Here is a 25886-nt window from a genome sequence, read left to right as displayed (position 1 = left end):
TCAAAGGACATAAATAATGAAGAGTTACACTCTTTCAAATGGTGCTAATGGTGAAAGGGTGTGTCTCTTGCCAAAGGGCATGCATGGTGAAGAGGAGTGACCTCTCCCTCACATTGAGAGATATAGAAGAAAGGAATTCAAAGCATCTAGTGGGGGCACCATTGATCAGATCAAATCAGAACTATTATTAAGTTACAGGCAGTAATATCCCCTTATATTCTTATAGAACAATTTTTGAATGTATTCCTGTTAAATTATAGTCTCAGTCGTAACACAGAAAACTAAATCTGTTTGTATCAGCACAGAGAATACTAATTTTGTTATTTACGATTCAATAAACATTGGAATTTAGTTAGTGTTAACTAACAAATTCACTTTGCAAACGTTTCAGTTTGGTTAAAGTTATGAACACCGGTGTAGAGGATCGTGGCTCCACACAGGGGTCACAACCCTATGTGGAACCACGTGGTTCCACATAGGATCGCGACCCCCTCTGGGGGCACGATTCCATGAAGACAATAATATATATACACCATCCTTCCTATTGAACAGGTGTTCGATGTGGATAACAAAAACCAGAAAGATATCGGTGACATATATATATACATTTGCCTTCGTACCTACAGAGGCAAATCAATAAGAGACATAATCGATTTTCATTTCTTCGATCTGACTCTAACATACCAGATATTGAAGCCACAACAAATCTAATTGCACAGAAACAATAACAGTCTATTTTACATTTACATGGTATCAAAGCCTAACTACTTAAGATCCGAATAGACTAAAAGCGAAGTTTACATTGCAAATCGAAGATTTCTAAAATGGTGAACACAATCAGATTCGAGGATAGACTCAAAGGAGCAGCAAATTTTGTGGCTTGAAAGTCAGAATTATGATAGTATTAAAAGAAAACAAAGTAATCAAATTCATAAAAGAAGACAAGCCCGAACCTGCAGACGATCCTGAGAAAACTGTGTGGAATGAAGGAAATGATAAAGCTATAAAAATCGTGATAGATGCATTAAGGGATCACATAATACCACTTATATTAAAATATGACAACGCTTATGAAATGTTCAAAACCCTTGAAAGGACGTATGAGATAAACAATCCGAGCAAAACCCTAGCTCTAAAAAGACAGTTGAACCACATAAGTATAAATAAAAGTGAAACAATAAACTCATACTTCATGAGGATAGGTTCATTCAGAGATCAACTGCAAAAACTTGATTATCATGTCGAGAAGCAAGAACTATCAATGATTACTCTAGATGGATTACCTGAATCCTGGGAATCATTCAAACAAGGCATAAATGCAAGGGATAAATTTACAAACTTTGATCGACTAAGGGATGACTGCCTCCTTGAAGAGTCAAGACAAATGTAAGGGGGAAATCACAAAACTAAAGATGAGGACCTCTACATTCTGAATACCGACTCTCGTAAGAAAGGCAAGAAGAGAAAATCCCATCATGGGATAAGCGTGCATAAGAAAGACATGTCAAAAATCCAATGTCATAAATGTGATAAGTACGGACACATGTCATTTAATTGTCCTGACAAAGTAAAACAGCAAGCATCATTCGCCAAAGTAGAGAGGAACACAGAACTTGAATCTGAGAAATTTGTATTATATTCAGCACTATCAAGTCAAGCTTCAAACAAGTCTAACACTTGGGTGATAGACAGTGGATCGTCAAGACATGTCACCAGATTCAGAGAATTACTAGACTCAATGGAAGAGGGATCAAATGAAGAGGTAACAATAGGGGATGACTTTGCACATCCTATAAAAGGTGTCGGGACATGTACAATCAGACTGAAGTCTGGAACCTCTATCCAACTCACCAGGGTACTATTTGTACCAAGCATCAAAAGGAACTTAGTCTCTATCTCTGCACTTGAGGATGATGGATATAGAGTCTCATTCATAGAAGGAAAAGTAATGGCATGGCCAAAAACATTCACCTTCAAAAGAGCACAAGTGATTGGTTACAGACAAGGACACCTATATGAATTGTGTAATGAGCCAAATCAAACCTTACTTCATGAAGTCATAGACCAAGCGGAAATTTGGCATAGAAGACTAGGGCACTTACATTTTCATGCTCTACCCTCTATGGAGAAATTAGTCATAGGACTACCTAAACTAAAGCCAATTCATTCAGATGTTTGTAAAGGATGTGCACTAGGGAAAAACACTAAAAGCTATTTTCCTTGCAGTTCTAGAAAAACTAAAGAAATACTAGAACTAGTTCACTCTGACTTATGTGGGTCTATGTCTGAACCATCACTAGGAAACGCATTATACTATGTAATCTTTGTAGACAGTTTTTCTAGGAAAACTTCGATTTATTTCCTTAAAAGTAAAGAGTCTAAAGATATTCTTAGGAAATTTAAAAGAGTTCAAATCTATTATAGAAAATCACTCTAGTAGGAAAATCAAAATTCTTAGGACTGACAATGGTAGGGAATACACATCGGAAGTATTTAAAGAGTTTTGCAAAGATGCTGGGATTAAGAGGGAGTTCACTGTACCCTACAATCCTCAACAAAATGGGGTTGCTGAAAGAAAAAATAGAACAATAGTAGAAGCGGCAAGGGCTATGTTGTTAGATCAAAACCTAGAAACTGCACTTTGGGGAGAAGCCACTAATACCGTTGTATACATTCAAAACAGATGTCCTCACTCTCATATTGGTGACAAAACTCCTAAAGAAGTCTTTACTAGAATTAAACCTGATATTAGCCATCTCAAAATATTTGGATGTCCTGTTTATATTCATGTACCTAAGGAGAAAAGAACTAAATTAGAACCTACTGGACGGAAAGGGATTTTTGTAAGATATAGTGAAACATCTAAAGCCTACCAAATATTCATCCCTGGTCAAAGACAAATAGAATTAAGCAAAGATGTCATATTTGAGGAAGATATAGCTATTAACAAAACAAGGAGTTCCATCACACCTGAAATCCCAACTAATTCCATTAACTTGGAAGAAAATTCTCTTTCTGGAACTCAGAGGGAGCATCCTGAGGATAACACCTTGGAACTTGAGAACACTGCAACAGAGAATCCCAAGAAGAGACCACTATGGGCCACTAAAACAGTACAGGAAGCAGAATCCTTTGCAACACCTAGAGGAACAATTAGAGAAAGCAAAAGACCTTCAAAGTTTTATAGTTATGTTACTCTAATGACAGACCTCATAAATGTTGAACCTTCAAGTGTCAGAGAGGCTCTTAAACAGCAAGTATGGAAGGATGCCATGATAGAGGAATATCAATCTATCTTAAAGAATGATGTGTGGAAAATTGTGCCTAGACCTAAAGGAAAATCAGTTGTATCTTCTAAATGGCTCTTTAAAATTAAGCATGCTGCTAATGGTAGTATAGAAAAACGTAAGGCAAGATTTGTTGCTCGAGGCTTCTCACAGAAGGAAGGAATTGACTATGAAGAAACATTTGCACCTGTTGCACGATACACTTCTGTCAGAACAATCCTGGCTATTGCAGCATCTAAAGGATGGAAAGTTCATCAAATGGATGTAAAAACTGCATTTTTGAATGGAACAATTGAAGAAGAAGTATATCTAGAGCAACCTGAGGGATTTGAGGTAAATAATGCTAAAACACATGTATGCAAGTTAGAGAAAGCACTGTATGGATTAAAACAAGCTCCCAGAGTATGGTATGAAAGAATTGACAATTACTTATTAGAGATAGGTTTCTCTAAGAACATTGCGGATCCAAATCTGTATTTCAAAATAATCAAAGGTGAAATGTTAATACTCATATTATATGTAGATGACTTATTAATTACAGGCGAAGATCATCTCATTGCAAAATGCAAACAGGAACTAGCTTCAGAGTTTGAGATGAAGGATTTAGGTCTACTCCATTATTTCCTTGGATTAGAAGTATGGCAAAAACCAGATGGTATTTATCTAAATCAAGGTAAATCCACCAAAGACATTCTGAAGAGATTTGGAATGATAAATTGTAAGCCAATGTCATCTCCTATGGAAACAAACCTACATAAACTAAAAGAAGCTATAGCAGATTCCAAATTTGCAGATCCAACATTATACAGACAGATTATTGGATCATTAATGTACCTAGTCACTACCAGACCTGATATATGTTATGCAGTAAATGCACTCAGCCAACACATGGTTGAACCCAAAGAAATACATTTGGTTGCAGTAAAGCATATATTGAGATATCTACAAGGTACCTTGGACTATGGATTGCATTATGAACACACTACATTGAACCTACATTGATACTCTGATTCAAACTGGGCTGGAAGTGTGATAGACAGGAAGAGCACTTCAGGATGTTGTTTTAGCTTAAGATCAGCTATGGTATCTTGGATCTGCAGAAAACAATCATCCGTAGCTCAGAGCTCCACAGAAGCTGAATATATAGTTGCATCCATGGCAGCTAAGGAAGTCGTATGGTTGAGGAAATTGATAGTAGGACTATTTGGTGAAAGTCTGAAGCCTACTATCATTCATTATGATAATCAGAGCTGCATTAAACTTTCAGTAAATCCAATTTTCCATGATAGATCCAAACACATTGAGATCCCATATCACTATGTAAGAGACACGACAGAGAGGAAGGTAATAAGACTGAAATATGTCAATACAGGAGATCAGACAGCTGACATTCTCACCAAACCCCTAGCAAAAGTGAAAATTGATCACTTCAAGAGGTATCTTGGTATGGTTAAAATATAATTGATGTCTAAAATTATGTAAACTTCTTGGTCATATATTTGAGTATATGAAGTATGTAACCTTTCCCTGTGTTCATTCCTAAAGGATGACGATTCTTTAGTTAATGAACACTTGTATTTTAACACTTGTATTTTAATTAGTGTTAACTAACAAATTCACTTTGCAAACGTTTAAGTTTGGTTAAAGTTATGAACACCTGTGTAGAGGATCGTGGCTCCACACAGGGGTCACGACCATATGTGGAACCACGTGATTCCACATAGGATCGCGACCCCCTATGGGGGCACGATTCCATGAAGACAATAATATATATAAGCCATCCTTCCTATTGAACAGGGGTTCGATGTGGATAACAAAAAGCAGAAAGATATTGATGACATATATATATACATTTGCCTTCGTACCTACAGAGGCAAATCGATAAGAGACATAATCGATTTTCATTTCTTCGATCTGACTCTAACATACCAGATATTGAAGCCACAGCAAATCTGATTGCATAGAAACAATAACAGTCTATTTTACATTTACAATTCCTAATAATGGCATTAAATAATATTAATTTGATTGATTATTATTAATATTTACATTAGATATTAATGGCTGATTAAATGAATATTAACCGGTTATTGAAAAGGCATGATTATTATTGTTATCACCCCTGGTGGAGTATGCCAGCTATTAAGAGGGGCAGCGACCTTTCAAGGGGTCGCTGAAAGGTCGCTGCCACCTACAAAAGTGGCTGGGGATTTGTCTCTCCACCAAAATAGGAAGGATAAATACCTTCCAATAGACATGAGGAGAGGAGAAGAGGTAATCGAGAGAAAAAAAGGTAGTAGTAAGACAAAAGCCTAATACCTGCTACAAATATACTCAGCCAAATATCCGAACTGGTATGAATTTCAGGAATTATATATAGCAAACTGTAGATTCACTACATGGTAATTTTGCATGATAATATCTGTATATTCACAGTATTAATACCTTGCATATTTATGACTGATGCTCATAAGATTCTGCATATTTGGTTGGCAATATATTCATGTTTATGAATCTGATCAATGATATGGCTGAAAACTATCTCTAGAGGGAGAACCACTATTAAGGCACCCTCTCAGATAGAGGGAGAACTGTTATAAGACACCCTACATGATTATATTGAGTAGGGGGAACTGCTGTAAGGCACCCTACATGATGATACTGGGTAGGGGGAACTGCTATAAGGCACCCTACATGATAATATTGGGTAGGGAGAACTGCCATAAGTCACCCTACATGATTATATTCTACTATCATAATTTATGTTTTTGTTTCTGAGATTGCTACATGAATCTCTCTTTATGTTATAGCTGCTTATATAATCATTCTCTAGTATAATTTGTAGCATTTTCTGGCTCTATTTTCCAGATTTGACTACAGAAAAGGTTGAGGTATTTGGCAAACACCATAACTAGGGTATTTTAAGGTCATTTTATTAAGGGACATTACATACAAAAAACTTGGAATTAAAGATGAAAGTAATATGAATGAGATTAAGTTCTTTGCAATGTTATATGGGGAAAATTAATAAATCCATGATGAACTAATTAACTCCTGCCATATCGACAAGAATAGATATAGAACAATTCAAGAGTTGTTCAATTACTATGTGACCCAGTTATTGGTTGCTATGCTTACAATGACGATGCTACAAGTTCAATACCTGTAGGGTGCTCTCTCATTGAAGCATAGAACTAAAGACTTGCAAAGGGACGTAAAAATGAAAGGCTAAAACCTACTCTTAGAATAATAGACCAGTATTTGCCTATGAAAAAAATAAATTTTAAAGAAATACAAAAGCGAATTAGTATAGATTAGAAATCTACTATATTCATCACAATTGAATTAAATAAGACAACTTTGTATGCTAATGCCAGTAATGATTTCAAAATCACACCTTTCTTGATGAATATAATTCTTTAAATGATAAATATACTTCCCTAGTTTATGAGACACAACATATTAGTTCAGATTTTATGCCTCGTTCAAGTATCTATTGCACAACATCAGAAGTTACTGTAATTATGTATGCATTGCTAATCTGGAAATGTAAAGAAGGAATCTGCTCCAATATTACAGAAAAATGACTCGCCCAGCTATTCAAAACCAACCATTACAAAACTGAATTTTCAGTAATAGAAGACATGCAGACACTGAGGTACATCATATATCCAGCCAAACAGAGGAGGCATGGCTCCTGTGAATACATAAATTGCAGTACCTTCCACAAGGTGAGTGGACTGCAAGCTTTATTATTATACAGGCACAGATACAAACATTTAGAAAGCCGTCTTTATCATACGGTCGTGTGAGAACTCTTGGTTACATATTATAAAATGAAGCCATTGATCCCTGATCATTTCATTTGCACATCAGTAGTTCAAGTGATGAATGTCCAAATGAACTGAAGAAAAGAATAACTAGTAAGGATGTCTAGATATACAGAAAGCAACATGGAGAGAAAAAACCCAAGAGAACATGCCCATATTCAGGACTCGAGTCAAAACCCCATTCCAAGCACTGAATATACATGAATTAAAACAAAATACTTTTTCCTAATACCACACGTAAAAGAATGACAACAAATTTTCAGTTGGATGTGCTTCGTAATAATCCTACACATTACTGATCAAATACATTCCAATGTTATACCTGCTGCATTGCTTGTCAGACCCTCCTTGGATTAAACTCGGATGGATTTCTTTCATTAACAGAAGACTCCAATGACATAATGTCATAAGGCTTCGAAAAATTATTTGTTGGATCAAAAAGCAAAGAAGATTTCATGGATTCTGGATCCTTGACAGATTTATGCCCAACTTCCACAACACGAGGACTTGCACAATCAGCAGAAGCTACCCCCACTGAATATAAATCATCAGTTTTACCAGTTCCAAAGATTTTTCTGTTTTTCCGTACGGTGTCCATTTCTTGGCCAGTAGGGACAAATGTCCGTGCTCGATATTTTCTTGTCCCTTCTTCACCTTCGTTGCTGTAAAGGACATAATCATGATATGTCGGTGCAAACTGAAGCATCATAAGCACAATGCATCAGAAATGTCAATTTCTATGTACAATATATTAAGCAGTAGTAAGATATATGACAAGCCTGATTTCCAGCCAAATTGACACAACTATAACTTACACGTAACACAAACATTGAGTTTCTTTGATTTTGGCCTTATAGAAGCACAGTAGCATGATTCTGCAAATTCTCAGTTATTGTGAGACTGCTTACTTAACTATACCCCAAAAACTAAAATATATTTTTTTTCACTTATCTACCTGTCATTAAGAGCTTATATGTATTTTGATTCACCAAAAACAATATTAGTTCTGTTAATCTAAAACTTTAATTATCTTAATAATATGCAGCAATACACTAGGATTGATGATGGCTAAAGCCTACTATACCAGAAAACTAAGTCACCAGGTTCTCATTCGAATTCGAAGTTCAGCAACTTTGAAATTCGAATGACGTTCGATGAGGGAAAAATTCGAAATGTACAAAATTCGAATTAAATTCGCCATATGTAATTTTTAAATTGTTTTAATAAATATATGTAATATATCTATAAAATTCCCTAAATAGTTTAAAATTGATAAATAGATTTGAAATCGTTACAAAAAATGACATATTTATAAAATATAAACCATAGGAAACATATGCTAGGGCACAAACGATAGGCAAAAATTGCAGGCGAACTTCTCTTGCAGGCTGCGACTATCACGGGTCCATGACTACTTCTCTTGTAGGCTGCGACTCACGACAGACTAAAGATGTGTTTAAAAAATATTAACAGAAGAAGAAGGCCAAAAATTTATAAAGAATAAAAAAAAATAAAAAATAAAAATAAAAATTAAAAAATTTTTGAAGCTCGGTGAATTTCAATGAATTTTTTTTTTTTTTTTTGAAGTTCGGCAAATTTCGAACTTCAAGGATGAAATTCAGCCAAACCTGGTGACTTAGCCAGAAAATATGAAGCAAGAAATGCACCCTGAGGCTGAGTAACAAAAGGAAACTGAAAGAGGATGCAACGACATAGAAAGGAAAGACAATTTCCCATAGAAGCTGAGCTAACTAATGACCCAAAAAGCTTGAGATGGATATAATGAGGCAGAATATAAGACTGTGATGTGTGGGCACAGCTTGAAACAGACTACTATTAGCATCCAACCATCCCAGCATGATATATTTTCTTCACATTCACCAGAACACCAAATATCTTGATTTCTACTTTTAAAAAATTTAAAAATCTGCTAAGTCTAAGAGGAGAAATAAGTTCAATATGGCAACCTACTGCAACTGAAATTGTCATGTCAACACAAGAAGTTTGCCTTGGTGAATAGTTCCAAACCTGCTGGTTAATTTAGTAAAAGGCTCTTTTGAATAGTATAAAAAGTGAAAAAATGCAGAGAGAGAATTCAAATCCACTCATGAGAATAGAACAAGCACAACAATGATGACTTACCGAAGAAGTGAAACATAATTACTTATCAAGCAATCAGTAGAATAGCCACATGTGAAAATCCAGACAAAGTTCCCACGGTGATTTGCAATTAATGACAAAACTAATCACCATATTTCACCATCTAATTATCATAATTGGGAAAACTAGCAGTTCAACTCACAATTATTGGCCTTAAAAAATATAACCATCAGGATTGCACATATAATGTCACATTCATCAGTTTCTGGCAATCACAGACACTGACATAATTTCTTTCTTGCTTATGGAATTAAACATATTCATTACCTGGTGAACTGTATCATCATAGAAGTCATTGAACTTCAAGGCATGTGTAAGACTCCCAGTTAAACCACCATATGCACCTATGTTTGCTTCAGCATACTCTTTATATGGAAATGCATACAAATGTCCAACTGCAGCAATGGCCATCTCAAGACAGATAATGAAGTTTTGAACATCAGCAGCCTCCTCTGCACTTTTAATGATTCCAGACTTTGCTGCTAGAAACACTAGGACTCCCTGTATACATGACCAACAGGACGACCCAATCACATACAAGTACCTTATGTACAATCCAGGTTCAAATCACTTTTTATCATATATATATACTTAGTCCAAACAATTTTATGCTGCCAAAGAACTTGAACCAAAATTTTAAACACTAATATTATTGGTTATTTATTGTTCTTGCCTCTATCAGACAAGAACCTTGCATTCAGGGAAGGCTATTGTTGAGGGTTTTAGTTATTTTGTAAGTTAAAAATTAAATTTAACATTAATTTCAAATATTTTATATTTTATCTTAAAAAACAAAGAAGCAGTAGTGCACGCATGCTAAATTTAAAATATATTAATAGTAACATACAGATATTTCACTAAGCTACAATATTAGTAATTCATAAACTAATGTAAATCTGTACAAAACATGCTAAACAAGAAGACATTGCGATATCACTACACACTTGTTAACACAATATGGCATTAAAAGCTAAAAAGTAGAGGAGCATTTTATATCCTTCCCTATCCACGACCCTTGATAGGATTATGGGGTCCATCATTACCCATATATTGTTATAATAGTTTATACGTTCAGGTTTCAAACCGGTTGCAAAGCTCAATGAATTACATAACCCAAAGCCAAAGGATCATTGAAAACTACCAAAGAAAATTAAACTGAGTTATTGATAATAAATTAGATGAAGTCACCAAAGATTAATACCTGCCAGTATGTAAGGAAAACAACAGATTTTATGATTACAAACTTTGGAACTGGATTGAATGGCCGAAGTAGATCTCTGCATGCCACATAAAATAAAACTAGTGCATACAGTGCTAAAGAATACGATATGGTGTAGATGATTGTCACATATAGGTAAGCTTGGTTGGCACTGAAGTTGCCATCCTCATATTTCCCTTTGGCATACAAAATAAATGTAACTGCAACAAGTATGGGCTTCAAAATGACAAACTGTAACCCACCCTGCTTGCATCGTCGAATGAAACGCCTGCACATATAAACCAATTTACTAAAGACCCAACAAACAATATTCAAATTGATCTAGAGGAAGACCATTAGTATAATAGAGGAAAGAAAGATCTAAAAGCGCATGCTTACTAATGGAAAAGGATTAAAATAATGATAAATGACACAAACCCGTCAAGTGGTATCGGAGGAAGACAACATGTCATCAGATAACATGATGGCTTCAGCACTCGGCCACTTAAGCTTGTAACTACAGCACCTGGTCCACCCACCCAAGCAAGACATAGAGAAAGGAAATTATATATGACCCATGCTTCATATCTGCATATCAGATTACACACATAACAGAAAAGGAAAACTGGTAAGCAAATAACATATCAAGATCCTCAAGAGTGCGTTAATAGTTTATAATCAACAAGAAGCATGCAATAACTGAAATAAGATTGACTTCTGCTACCTAAAAGGAGAAATGGGAAATGAAATGGGAAACAGTTATATTGCAGGAAACATTGTTCAGGCACCAAGAAATGGCCCGAGCATTTGTAACTTTTAACAAATGGTAAATTTGACAGCAAGAAGAAACAGTAAGACAACAGTAAGATTCCATGGCAACAAATTCTTCGACAGATCGCTTCCTTGCAACGTTAAATAGTATTACCACAAAAATTATTTTAAGTTCATCTAATCTCATTCCAAGTGTTTACCCATTAGTTTCAAAGGTTCCTCACCTTCTGAATATAAGGGATCAATCTTTCCTTTGGTTTATGTTTAAGTTCACTAATCTGCTCAAGTTTTTAAATTATTCTACAATATTTCAACTGCCTTCCGTAAGAAGCAGCAACTTATTAAAAAAACTGCTTAGTGAGCTTTTTGGTCAATTAATTTTTTCGTCTTTTTCTTTTTCTCAATAGAGTGTTTCTAGTTTTCCTATTCTGCTAGACTACTACTTGTACTGTAAGCTATTTACTTTCCTAGAAAACCTCTATTCAAGTAGTTCTGATGCTTCTCCCTTGCTACATTGGATTGGTTAGATCTTATCCTCATTAGGTGTGTACTTATGCAGCTCCTCTTTTACCTCATCAGAATCAATTAAATATAATCTCTGCTATGTCAATAGGTCCAGGCTCAAAGTTGCAATGTTTTATCTAATGAAAACTTGAAAACCATACCTACTAATCAACTATCAGCTAGTGACCTGAGGGAAAAATCAAAAAAAAAGATTTCCAACCCTCTAGAACTACGTACGTCTGCAAAAGGATTAATGGCCATGTCATTTAGATACACAAAAAAGTATTGAAAATTAATGTGAAACGCGACTTGTACAAACATCTGCTTATCAAGGGCTCACAGGTTCATAAGACAGCAAAGTCTACTTGGAACAGAATATTATTTTGATAAGAGATATGCAAGGAAGCACCTATGTAATGTCATAGGGTTGATAGGACATTAATCAGAAAGGTCTCTCGATTTTTATAAACATACACACAGCAACTACAGATGACTGGATATTGTTCTCACCTGATTTTTACACAGCTAGAAAGAAAGTTTAAACAACTGAAAAGAAACTCAAACCGCAGTGAAAACCCAACTTAAGTTTATTTATTTCAGATAAAACTGGAACTATGACCCCCTTCCTTAACAGACCCCCAGAACAGCTGGGCTCAAAATATAGATCTTCTTCTGCTTAAGCCATTGAAGGTTTAACTATGACTCCCTTAACAGATCCCCGGAATAGCTGAGATCAAAATATAGATGTTATTCTGCTGTAAGTCACTGAAGGTTTAGGGTTTTTTGCTGATTACTCTCTGAGAGTGGAAAATAAACCCTAGATCTGCTATGCATCTCTATCCAACTGAATGCAAAAAGGGTTGGGAAACCCTAGATCTGATGATTGTGCCCGCCCAGATGAGTTTAAAAAATGGTTGGCGGTTCAGTCCTTCCTTCGCTCACCACTAATGACACTAAAGACATACAACCAGGACTCCAGGCCAGATACATTGAGGTCTAGGGCACACCTGGAGGATACCTGCAAGCATGCAATGAAGTTCGAACCCTGATCTGACCTGCTGGTGATTTCTCCTGCTGTTATGCAGGTCCAAAGCTGACGCAAGTCCCTGGAAGGGACTGATAAGCCGCCTTGTTGTTGACATGAATATATGGTGATCTGCTGGTGACAATGAGCTTTAGCACTATGGTAAACTTCCCTCTGGTCATTGTGGGTTTGTGATGAAGCCTTCACTGTTTACACTTAACCCCACGATAGGTCACCAAACTTATCTGCTTCTGTTTGCCCCTTTCTACAGAGTTCAATAGCTCAATCCTTGACCTGATTTGTATTCACAGACACCACATAGATACCTGTCAAACCAATGCCCTTGATTGCCACAGTCCACTGAAAATTGCAGCCAACACCTGAAACAGACCCACACCAATGCCCTTGATCACCACAGTCCCCTAAATATGGTGGTAACACCTAAAACAGACCCGCCCTTGGGTCAACAATAGGGATCTCTAACCAAAAATTGCAATCTTGAAAGGAAAACTCGCAGAAAGATTAGGGTTTCCATCACAGCAGGCCAACTTAGGAAATTATTATTATTTATTTATATTTCGTTTTTAAATATTTATTAAAAAACCTCTTATTTCTCTGCTGGCTGATATTTCGTTTTACATATTTATAAAAAAACCTTTTATTTCTCTGCTGGCTGACCTAGCCAGGAAGGGACATTATGGCAGATTCCCCAAAAAGACTCTAATCAGTAAAATGTCATATGGTAAGGCTTTTGTGATTAAAAGTCAATGGGGCTTCACTACTACTTATCAGCTATTGCTAATACAACAGAAAATTTTGATGCTAATACCATTTATTGGCATTGAAAAGCTTGGGATTAACTCTTAGTTATCTTCCTTCATGTGGGACAATGGATATCGTTAAACTCTACAAAGGTCCCCAAAAGAGTGAAATACAAAAATGATAGATCTATCAAAAACTGAAATTTTGCATTTGAATAAGTTCCACTTGTGACAAATGCTCCACTTCTGGGAAGGAGTGGATATGGGGCCTTGTCAAATGGATTTTAACATTCTTGATACAAGTCAATTCTTCTTTTGTAATAACTCTTTTGGAAAAATTGAAAGCTTTTAGAAGAGCACATGTTTTTGTTAAAGCTGTTTTGTGTGTCTCTTGTTTGGGTGAACCAGCTCATCCCAGATTAAAGGCAACAATTTGTGAGAGCCCTGAGCAGAAGTTTGCTTCGGTGGTGTCAGTAACCAAACAGCAGTCGTGGCTTCTCAGGGCATTTCTGCCATCTCGGTTTGGGCAGAAACCCTCTGCTTCTTTTGAAGATGTTAGCCTGGTCCAAAAGGAAATTCTTGCAATTTTCTGAGCTCATTGGGAGCTACAGGATTACAGCACTGATCTGCTTTCAATCATGGAGAACTTCACGCTAACCCATTCTTACAGATGTTTGGTAGTTTCTTGTAGCTATACCATGCCTTTGCTGGACTTGGGCACTCAAGTGTAGAGAAGCAGTGATGAAAGTGTTCCATGGAGTCAAATTCCCAACTTTGTGTTGGAATCATGTCGGCCTGCTAGTGTGACGTATAGTCACATGTCGGCTTGACCAGATCTCAAAAGATAAGTGCAGATCACCAAAACATTAATAAAACGACGTGTCTAAGTCGGTCCAATCAACAAAAACATGATTCAATGCATCGTAATCACCGAAAAGCTTCCAAACCCAAAAATGCTCTGTTCATCTTGAAATACCGGTTAATCAACTACCGATTAACACCCACTTCTGAATAAGAAGAATTATGACTACCGGATCAAATCTCCATGAAGAGTTGCCATCAATGACAATCCTAAATCAATAATCAGCCACTGGAACCCAGCGAATGTGTGTCAATTGCCAACAATCTCCCCCTTTGGCATTGATGGCAACACTCGTGTAAAATGGCTAAGTGTTGAGCACTGTACATCGATTCAAAAGAATCAAAAGAATCAAAAGGCTCCCCCTTAGACAAAGAATTCCACTCTTCTATACTGTACATTTTTCACCGTATCTCTCCCCCTTTGACATCAATGCCAAAGATGGGATGTTGTCCAGAATTTATTTACAGTGATATTTACCAAAAATTTTTAAAATACTTGAAGATGTCAACATAAATAGTCTTCAAAAATCCTAGGTGAGTATCCCACCCACTCTTCAAGTTATCCAAAACTATGATGAATGCATTAAATAAAGTGGCATGAATTTCTAATTCCCTTAGGTCAAATGACATAGATCGAGCCATCTCCTTCATACAATCTACCTTGTCACTCAACATGGTGTCCGACCGGGGGGCAATCAGGTTTTGGAGTTCACCAACTTTTCTCAAAATTTTGTCCTTGTTCGCTTGGAGGCTTGAGATCTGATCATTTAGAGCTATAATCTGCCCTTCAACACTTCTGGTTAGAGTTACATTTGGATCAAAGGACTGTGAAATGCTAGCAAGCTTGCCCTAGCAAATAGCTATCTGCTTGTTTATATCTACAATGAATTTAGGCAAAATTAGGCAAGATTTCTACAATTTACCGCCTTCTGACAATGTATCAGAAATAATCTACAATCTCTTATTTAGTCTCACTCTATCATCCTCAATCATCTTTTGGAATGTCTATATCCTAACATCCTTAAATTTATCCAAAACTTTCTAAGTAGCGGACTTCTCTAAATAATCAAAACTGGTATTTACACTGTTGATCAATTGCAACAATTTACTAGAGGGGTTGTTATTAGAATCTAGTTGTACATTTGGAGCCACCTTTTGCAAAACATCTACCGACGTCAAAATTAGCTTTTTATCCTCAGATTCAGACTTCACCAAATCCTAGCTAGCCTGGGCTTGCATAGCAACTGCGAGCATGAACTTTTCTACAGTAGACATCTTTCTGAAGTTCAACGAACCATCAAGATTTATAGGGATCTGTGGTGGGGTCCTGTGGTGGGGTCCTGTTGTGGGGTCCTGTTGTGAATTTGTTGACGTGTATTTTATACACAATCATACACAGAATAAAATACCTAAAGGCATCTTATCCTCTCTTGAGAAAATAGTCTCTAACTGCTGAAGATCTGCAAAAAGGATCAGTTAGGTAGACTCCAAGGTTCTTTTAATAGGGTCTCTACGTGTGGACAAGCTTTTTAGTGGTATGATGTGATTTGCTGTTTCCTCCAAGGGGTCTTACGCATTCTAAAGCTCGAAGATTTTACTAAACTAAAAGGAACTTTCAAAAAATAGCAAAAAGATAGGGTTTAAAGAGGTCTAATCTAGCCTAACCCTATGAATGACTTAGTATGGACGAGATTTGGCAAGACTCAACCAACTTCAATTTTGCCATAAGATAACAACTCAATTGAAATTAGTGCGATCTTCTAAGGTAATATAATGGTGTTCAATGCATCAAAGATCAAGGACACTACTACGAAGGTACATATCCAAGACACAATGATAATTGAAGATTAAGGACTCAAAGTGTTCTCCAGTCGACCACACAAGGCGTTCCTACAATCAGCAAGAAGCTAGTGGTTTGGATTACGAATCCTACCAAATATCAAATCTCACACTTAGTCTTTCAAATTAACAAACTACTTCGATTGAGCACGATTCAAGTGTATCAAACAACCATGAAGATAACTCAAGAAATTTGCAACAAAACACCATAACTTCAATATTTTATTGATTTCCAAGTCATCATGTACAACAATTGCTTGAATTTCTCTCTTCAAGACTCAATCTTGCTACAAAATAAAATTGCTTCTAACTCTAATCTCTCTTACATCAACTATTGACTATTATCTGACTATTACTCTATTATCTATTTTTTCAATGAAATGAAAAATGGGGGTATAAATAGCATCCCCAATTACAATGAAAGGTCCAGACTGAAAGTAAATCAACGGACAAGATCATGACACCTAAACCCTAATTAGGGTTTGTTACAAATGACCTCCTTTTTACTTAACAATATTAAATACATAGCCAAATATTAAATTCGGCACAAAAACCTAGGAGGTATCAACCAATGAGAAATAAGATGTCATGTCATCTGTAACAACCTTTCATCTAGAATCTTATTCCCTTTCCAATTCTCTTTCTTAGCATATGCAATGAATTTTGTCACGATTCCTTCGATTTCTGTGATTGGAATCTCGAGAAGATTCTTGATACTCTCTTCTAAGTGGATGACCTGATCGAATGCATCTAGAAGAGCTGCGTCCCAAGTAGGTTCAAGTTCCTTCGTTCTATCAATCAGGAGCATGGTGGCAAACATCTGATCATACTACTCATCTGTAACATCTGCGTCCTTGCGAAAGATGATCTTGATTCTATCCTCAAATTCCTGCATATCCACATCTGTCTCGACCTCGATCCTTCTGCCAAGAATGGTACGAAGTACCTCAAATACTCTGTCCTGGATCGGATTGATCACCTCCTCAACTTGACTACATCTAACACTGATGTCCTCGAAGAGAACACTCTTTATATGGAGTAAGGTTGACCACTGAAATAAACTGTGAGAATCACCTTCCAAGATCCTCTCCTGCGCTAAAATTCTTCTGGATGTATGTCTTATTACTTTCAAGACAGGGATGATAACGTCCTTGGTATGGGCAAATGCAGCTACTGTTACCATCAACCTGTGGATTATCTCAAGAACTTGGATAGCCTGATGAATAATCTTCGTTATCCTTGTAACAAACTCTATGGCCACTGTATGAGATCTATCCATCCAACTACATGTACGCTGGACCAAGTTCCTGAATCTTTCTGCTTCATTGATCGATTGAAGGGGCAATGTCTGCACTGGTGATCTAACTGGATCCTGACGTCCCAAAGGTTCATTGATGTGACTGAAATATGTCCTCCATGCACCGACCTCTCTCTCAAGCTTTCTATTCTTTTCCACTTCTTCTCTAAGCTTGTCCTTCAATGCCTCAAATGTGTCGGTGGCATCATCTAAAGTCTGCTCTGCTGTGGATGGTCCTAACTCAATAGTCTGTATATCATAATCCTCTGCTAGGATCTCACCCTCATATTTATCTGCTGCCGGTGTAGCTATCTGCAATTTCCTAGATCCAGTCTCATCTCAAATCATCTTGGACATCTTGGTAGCCTTCTTCTTCTCTGTTACTTCATGTGAACGTCCAACAAGGCTCTCTAAATCAATTGCATTGTCCTCGTCGTCAACTACGATCACCCTAGTCAATCTTTCCTTCAACCAATCTGGGATATTCGATCTTGTCTCTTGAACTTGAATTTCTTTATGTACTATTTCTTCTTGTCTGGGAGGAGATGTTATTTCATTATCTTCTTCTAAATCATAGTCTTGGAGAGATCCATCTGATGAAACATGCTGTGCCTGTCCTTCCTCCTGCCTGTCATTCTGTACCATCGACTCCATGGACTCTTCCACTCGAATTGTTCTATCCTCTGGTCTGGAAGAAGTACCTGGTGTTTGATCTTTGTTGGCACCTTGCTTTTTCTTGGAAGGCTCTTTCTTTTCTGATCTTTCCTTTCTCTTCGAACCTCTCGGATGGAGATTGCCCTCACTGGCAAATCGAAGGTTACCTTCACCTGAATTCCTAGGATTAGGATTGCCTTCACTCACACTTGCTCCACCTTCGGCTGGTTTCTCTTCCAAAGTAAAAGACATAGCTATGCCTTGTTCTCTCAACTTCTGATGCTGAACGTCTACCCATCTGCGAGTACAAGACAAGATTGGTGCCATCAAATCATCTAAATCCATGACCTCGGGCTCATTCCAATCCAACCTTATTGTTTTGCTTTCTCTATCATAGGAAGACTGGATGTGCCTGCCATTGTCCTGAGCTTGGTCGGCCACTCTGTAAATCCTGCATTTCCTGATGAAATCCAAAGGCAATCTAGAATGTATCTTTCGTTTTACTTCAAGATCATCTAGGAGGTTCATCATAAAATCTTCAATTTGGTGCTCATGTTTAAATCTTCTACCGACCGTCTCCTCTAAATGTCCATGTGGATCAAAACTATTTCTCCAAGCAAAAGATGAAAAAGAATACAAGGCTAACTCCTTCTCTGCGTCATCCATGGCTAAGACATTAGGGCATACCTCAACTGAATTACCCAAAATAATAGGTACCTGAACTCCATTCTGATGTCTATGTCTGAATGCCTTCACATATGCTGCCAACTGCCTTGTTACCTCAAGTAACACAATTCTGTCTGTCGGATACCTCGGCAACATGTATGGAAGTAAAGGACATCCATGCACTCTAATGTAAGTGAACTTGGGAAACTGAATGAACCAAGCACCGTACCTTTTGATGAATTCCTGGGCATCCTGAGATAATCTATTGTGAATCCCTCCTTGCAACGTCCTTGTGATGTTCATCGTGAAAGTATCATTAACTAACTTATAGTTTTTCCCTGGCGGATGATGCAAGTAAGCATAGGAATCACAAGCTCTGACCTCACCGGGTCCTCTTCCAATCATTCCTCTGTGAGGTAGTCCTGCGTACTCAACACTCCTGACCAAAGCATAGATGACGTATGAACTCATGTGGAAGGACTTAGTAGCCCTGAGTCTCCTCAACTGTACGTCTAAGCAATGGCTAATCATCCTAGCCCAATGTATCGTACCCTTTCCTTGAACAATCACCTGGATGAAGTAAAACATCCACTTCTCAAAATAGAAGGCATGAGGTGCTCTTGTAACTCGGTTGAGCATAGTAATCAAATCTCTGTACTCCTCCTGGAAATCAATCCGGTGCGGTGTGTTCGGTACCTTGCTTAGACGGGGACGACTCTTGAGTAGCCAGTTCTTGTTGATTATGCTTAGGCAAGCATCTGGATCATCATCGTACACTGATCTGGCTCCTTCAATGCTCTTATATATCATGTCCCTGTGCTTTGGAAGATGGAAAGCTTCACTTATAGCTTCCTCTGAAAGGTACGCCAAAGTGTTTCCCTCATTGGACACAATTGTCCTGGACTGTGGATTGTAGTGACGAGCACACTCGATCATCAAGTCGCGGCACTGAATAGCTGGAGAAAAACCGGCCGCCTTGATGATGCCACTCTCTATTATTCTCCGGGCGACAGGTGATGGCTTGCCAATGTAGGGGACCTCTCGAAACTTCTTCGTGCTAAAGTTCCCCAAGTTTGTATCTCCAATGTTGCTCCACTTCGACACGATCTTGGTCTCCACTTCTTCGGTCTTCTGATCTTCTTTCATGAGAGCTGAGCGACTGGCGGATGCTCCCGCCTTTGGGGTCGCCATACCTACACAACATTTCATTATGAGAACCATATTTTGCAATGAATAACGTTGATTAGAGAGATAAAGTTTTTAGGAAACCTCATGATAAGTCTCTAGAGTTATCATTTCCTAAAAACAAAAGATTGAGCAATGAAATTCAAAATTCAAAACTTCAAAACTTAAAATATGACGATGAATAAATAAAGCAATAAAATCAAATCGCCATACCTCAATAGAGAGCTAGCTCTAGAATGCAAAAAGACAAAAGATCGCCTAGGCAAAATTGATGTATAAATGATCTTCAAAGTTATCTCCTCAAAAGATCAACTTCGCCACCTTTGGATTGAACGTGATCTTCAAGTTCACCTTTGGCGTGGTCTTCAAATTCGCTCAAATGAAGTATCGCACCACCTTTGATGTAATAGCGCCACCTTGGATTTGAATGGAATTCGCACCCCACACTTCGCACTTCCTTCCTTCTCCTTAATTCGCATGTAGAGGGATAAAAATAATGATGTGAAAACAATAGTTTTCACCCTCCATATATAGCGCTTGCACCTCTCCATGCCCTTAGGCCGACTTGGAGATAAAACAATTTTTTAAAATGATTTTTTAATTAAATAGCAAGGCCGACCTCCATATATGAGCGCCCAAATTCAATTTTTTATTAATTAATTGATGATTAATTAAATGCCTTTCGTTTTAATTTATAAATTTCGATTTTTTAATAAAGGCAAAATAATTAATAAATGATCAACGCCATATTAAATGCTAATTTAAATAGGATTTTCAATTTTATCGAACTTAGCATTTAAGGAAAATTTGAAATGTTTATTTGGCGCCAAAATTATGAAAACGAAAGGGACGTACCTCATCGCCCTGGTCCCTTGGAGAGGGACAGGAGCGATCCATGATTTTGTCATGTTTTCAACGTTCATCTCCTTCCTTTCCACATTCAATATCGATCATTTTGATGGGTCCTTCGAATTTGATTGCCTTGCATGTGCGCATAAGTGCCTTTGGGTGTTCATCGCCCTGGTCCTTGTCCAAAGGACAGGAGCGATCTCCATGTTTTCACGTAGACCTTGCATTTTTGATCTTCGATCCTTCATTGTAGAGCGAATAACATCTTTGTTCGTTCTTTCTATGCTCGTTCCATTTGTTTGCATGTGGTGTTTGGACATTTAGAGGGATCATCGCCCTTGTCCCTTGGAGAGGGACAGGAGCGATCCATGTCTTTCTCCATAATCTTAGCAACTTTAAACTTCAATCTTCGTTGTGATGTCTTCCAAACACCGTCCTTTACCTTGTTCATCTTCGCCTTGCCTTGACTGTGAAGGATTATGAATGCTTTTGATGGGATCGCCTTGGTCCTTGTTCAAAGGACAAGAGCGATGTGAGCATTTTAGCATGTTTGACGATGTTTGGACGTTCAAGACTCTTGCATGTGATCTTCAAACGATGTCTCGAACCTTGTATGATCTTGTGGAGTATTTGACTTGGCATGAACTCGAAACAAAACGAAGAGTCCAAGGCAAATCGCCCTGGTCCCTTGGAGAGGGACAGGAGCGATATGGTCCCTATGTACATCTTGGTGATCATTTTACATTCAAAATCTTTGTGTATTACCTTCAAAAGGCACCATGGACCCTCTAAGACCTTGCAAACCCTTGATCTTACGTAAATCTTGCATGAAATGGCCAATATATCCAACATCGCCCTGGTCCCTTCCTGAGGGACAGGAGCGAACTAGGTCTTAGGGTGCAAATTTCTTCATTGTGATGACCTTTAAGTACTTGTGCTCGATGAAGATGCCTTAAGATGTTCTTGCCACCCTTCGTCTTGACTTAGATCGATTTCAAACTTAAGTAAAAGGCAATATAACCATTGTATCGCCCTGGTCCCTTGGAGAGGGACAGGAGCGATCCATCTCTTGTGGCCTTCATTTCATTTTGTCAGGTTCCAAATTTATATTCAACGGATTCGTCATGCTCTACTCCATTCATCCATGCCTTGATATCGTCTGCAACTTGGCAAGAAAATTAATTATAACAAAAATCGCTCTGGTCCCTTCCTGAGGGACAGGAGCGAACTGGACATTTTGGGACCCTTGTGGACGTTTAAAAATCTTCAATTCGTATTCAATGAGTTCATCTCACGCTCTTCCTTGCCTTTGGACGTAAACTTGTCTTGATTTTTGCCTGGATTTTGCCCAATGAAGGACATCGCTTTGGTCCCTGGGAGAGGGACGGGAGCTATAAGGTACTTCGCCCTGGTCCCCTGGAGAGGGACAGGAGCGAATTTTGCATTCTGGACCATTGTCCTTTGTGTTAGCACTTCAAATTATATTCATTTGGTAAAGCATCTTCCTTTGGACCTCTTCAAATCATCAAGTCGTCGAAATTTGACAAGGACAAGGCAAAATTTGATTTGTAGCTCCGGTCCTTCACTGAGGGACAGGAGCGATTTTCCTCCTGGAGGCGTTTCGGTGCTTCATGAAAATCTTCAATTTATATTCAATGGAAAGATTTCGCCGTTCTCCATCACTTCCAATTTGAAATTCGTCTCGACTCTGCAGGAATAGTGAGATATTTGAAAATGAGCTCCCGTCCTTCACTGAGGGACAGGAGCGATTTTGCTCCTAAAGGCCAAAATAACATGATTTTTCACATTTTAACACTTCACAAGGCAAAAACAAATCATTTCCAATGCCTAGGATCAAAAATCAAAAAGGTCAAAATTTAGTCAAAATATTCAATCGGACAAAAATTCACACTTCACTCTCAACACTTAGACAAATTTAAGCTCTGCATCAACATTCCAATTGAACATTAGACCATTCTGGCGAACTCATTGCATTCAAAATTTGCATCCTAGAAAAGGAAGCTCAAAAGCTCTCAAAAACGACTGGATTTTGGCCTGAAAAGACAAAAATAAAAACCCTAAGGCTTGACCCTAAATCCAGACAAGTAACTGACTAACAAAATCCTAAAGACGAAAGCGAAAACGAACAAAAGACAAGCAAAAAGAGGGGGTCCCCATTTGCGATGGGGCGATGTGTGAAATGGTCACAACAGGACCCCTGCTTTTTTTTGCTTTCTAGGGTTTGTTTTTAGTTTTTTTTAGGGTTTTGTCAGTTAGCCTTTGCATTTTGAGGGTCGCCTAGGGGATCACCTCGATAGCAGGTTCTGCTTGAGTTAGGTCAAGTTGGTGAGTGATGAAGTCTGGAATGTCTTGGTCTTGAAATTTGGCTAAGTCTGAGAGTCCTGATCCTGAAATTTGGCTAAGTCTGGAATGTCCTGATCCTGAAATTTGACTAAGTCTGGAAACTGAAAAACCTCCAAAAACTAGATTTTGCAATATAACTCCTGGAGGTCTGAAACCACTCTCAAACATCCTGAAAGTATATATGGAATATAACTTAAAGTATTCACTTATACTTAAATGTTATATTCCATAAAATTATCCTGTCGGAGAGTTTAAAAAAGTCAAATTTCGCTCCTGACCCTTGCTGAGGATCCAGAGCGAATTTCGCTCCTGACCCTCTCAGGAGGTCCAAAGCGAATCTCGCTCCTGACCCTTCCAGAGGGTCCAAGGCGAAAATCAACCTAGGACTTATTCCTGGCCTTATTCGACCAAATTTTGATTTGCAAAGCATTTTGTTTGGACTTTGGAATTGTTTGAACACCTTGAAGGAAATGATGAATTTTGGCCAAGATCGTAAATTTCGCTCCTGACCCTCGCTGAGGGTCCAGAGCGAAAATCATCATAAACTTCATTTGCCACCTTGTTTGAGCTTGAAATCTTGTTCCTGGCTTTGAAAATGATCTTACCTCGCCCGGTGAAGTGGTTTGAAACTAAAAGATTGAGCAATTTAGCCTAGATTGTATATTTCACTCCTGACCCTTGCTGAGGGTCCAGGGCGAAAATGTTGTTCAAGTTTATTTCTCGCTAATTTTGGCTAACTTGTTTTGTGCAAGGTTTCCCGGAGAGATGATTGGACGTTACTGGATGCATTTGAAAGTTTGAAAGTTTGAAAAATGGTGAATTTTGGGCAACAAAGAGAAAATCGCTAGGCGAAATTCTCCATGAAGGTCATTTTTAGCATTGTTGTGATCAAGATGAGGTATTAAAGGCAAGATGAGCAGTGGAATAAGCATGATAGAAAACCCAGACTTGATTGAAGATGATGAATTGAAGGTGTTTTGTCCAAAAGGTAAAAAATCGCTCCTGACCCTCACTGAAGGACCAGAGCGATTTTCTTTATATGCACCATCTTGTGACCTTTCTTGGACATGAGAATTTATTCATAGCATGAAGCAAGATAACATCTTCCTTAGCAAAGAAATTTCGAGATGAAAAATGAAGCAGTTTGATCAAGGTAGCAAAAATCGCTCCTAACCCTCACTGAAGGTCTAGAGCTAGATTTTCAAATTTGCATTATTCTTGCAAGATCAAAGTGATTTTATGATTGGAAGGGATCAAGGAAAGCGTGTTCTACCCATTGAATATAATTTGGATGATCATCAAAAGAGGAAATCAACCCAAAAAACAAAAGGCGCTCCTGACCCTCACTGAAGGTCCAGAGCAATTTTCTTGAAAGACACATTATTTTATCACTTGTTGGGCTTAAAGATTTATTCATAGCATAAAAAAGGAAAGTTCTTCCTTATCAAGGTGATTTCAAAGGGAAAGGTGAGAGAAAATAGCTTAAATTTGCAAAAGCGCTCCTGACCCTCACTGAAGGTCCGGAGCTAGATTCTAAAAGTGCAATTTTCTTGCAAGGGCAAAACAAGTTTTGTGATTAAAATAAATGGAAGAGGGTGTGTTCTATCCGTTGAAGATAATTTGGAGAAACAACAAGGCATGGACAAGCTTAAATTTGCAAAAGCGCTCTTGACCCTCATTGAAGGCCCGGAGCGATTTTTGCAAAAAACTACAACTTTTCTTCAAAATTGTGCTAAGGCAAGGATGAGATAAGGCAAAAGGACCCCAAGAAACTTGATGAATATTATATTGCCTTTGAAAATTGAGGATTTTAGTCACAAAATAAAAAATCACTCTTGACCTTTGCTAAGGGTCCAGGGCGAGAAACTTCAAAATCATACTATTTCCTCAAAATTTGATAAAACCAAGTTTGCGAGTCAGTGGGAAAATGCCATTTAAATGCCTAGATGAAGTTTTGGCCGAAAAAAAGGAGGTATGCAAGGTCTAGATTGAAAAATCGCTCCTGGCCTTCACCAAGGGTCCAGGGCGAAATTGGTAATATCCTTCATTTTTTGCATTAATTGAACGTTGACATTCCTTGAAATTCACCAAAATTTGCTAACTTTGGGGCATTTGAAAAAATTAAAATTAAATTGGCATTAAATAAAGACATTTTGGCATTTAATAAATTGATTTTAGGCCTTTAAAAATCGAACTTTTATTGTGAAGGCATCTAAAATTAATTTTGGAATTAAAAAAAATTAAAAGTTGAGCGCACAAGGCATTATTTTGCCTTTATTTGACAAGTCGGCCTACTCCTTTTGAGGTTTTATTTATTATTTCACCTTTTATTTGCTAGGTCGGCCTCATGGGTAAGTGGAAGGTGAGCACTCTATATATTGGAGGTGTTTTTTCACAATTCAAATCATTCAATCATCCTTTCAAGTGCGAATTTGGAGAGCTAATTGAAGGTGCGAAATCTAGCTGGAGTGGAGTGAATTTCTACTAAGTGTGGAGACTAAGGAGGGCGAAATTCATTTTGAAGGCTATTGGAGAGGCGAATTTCTTGCTAGTTTGGAGGATAATTTCCAGATTTTTTGAAGACATTTGAAGGCGAATTTCCAGATCTTGAAGAAGCTAGTGGAAGGTGGAGTTCT

General features: G+C 37.7%; 1 protein-coding gene across 7 annotated transcripts in view; it reads right to left on the bottom strand.

Annotated features, from left to right (window-relative positions):
* Window positions 1-6991: 6991 nt before the first annotated feature.
* LOC131047827 (uncharacterized) overlaps window positions 6992-25886 on the bottom strand; it is a 62229-nt gene continuing 43334 nt past the window's right edge. For 6 of the 7 annotated variants that reach the window (XM_059219543.1, XM_059219546.1, XM_057981609.2 and 3 more), the window contains 4 exons: window positions 10914-11063; window positions 10479-10764; window positions 9545-9778; window positions 6992-7814 (listed from right to left, as the gene is read on the bottom strand). In XM_059219543.1, the coding sequence (XP_059075526.1) occupies window positions 7455-7814; window positions 9545-9778; window positions 10479-10764; window positions 10914-11063 (1030 nt within the window). In that variant the 3' untranslated portion in view covers window positions 6992-7454. The remainder of the gene's footprint in view (window positions 7815-9544; window positions 9779-10478; window positions 10765-10913; window positions 11064-25886) is intronic. The other variant, XM_059219545.1, reaches the window with a different exon arrangement.

This window comes from Cryptomeria japonica, chromosome 4 (assembly GCF_030272615.1).
Source record: "Cryptomeria japonica chromosome 4, Sugi_1.0, whole genome shotgun sequence".
Lineage (NCBI taxonomy): Eukaryota > Viridiplantae > Streptophyta > Pinopsida > Cupressales > Cupressaceae > Cryptomeria > Cryptomeria japonica.
Note: the sequence above shows the minus strand (reverse complement) of the source record. Positions and strands in the feature narration are given on the sequence as shown.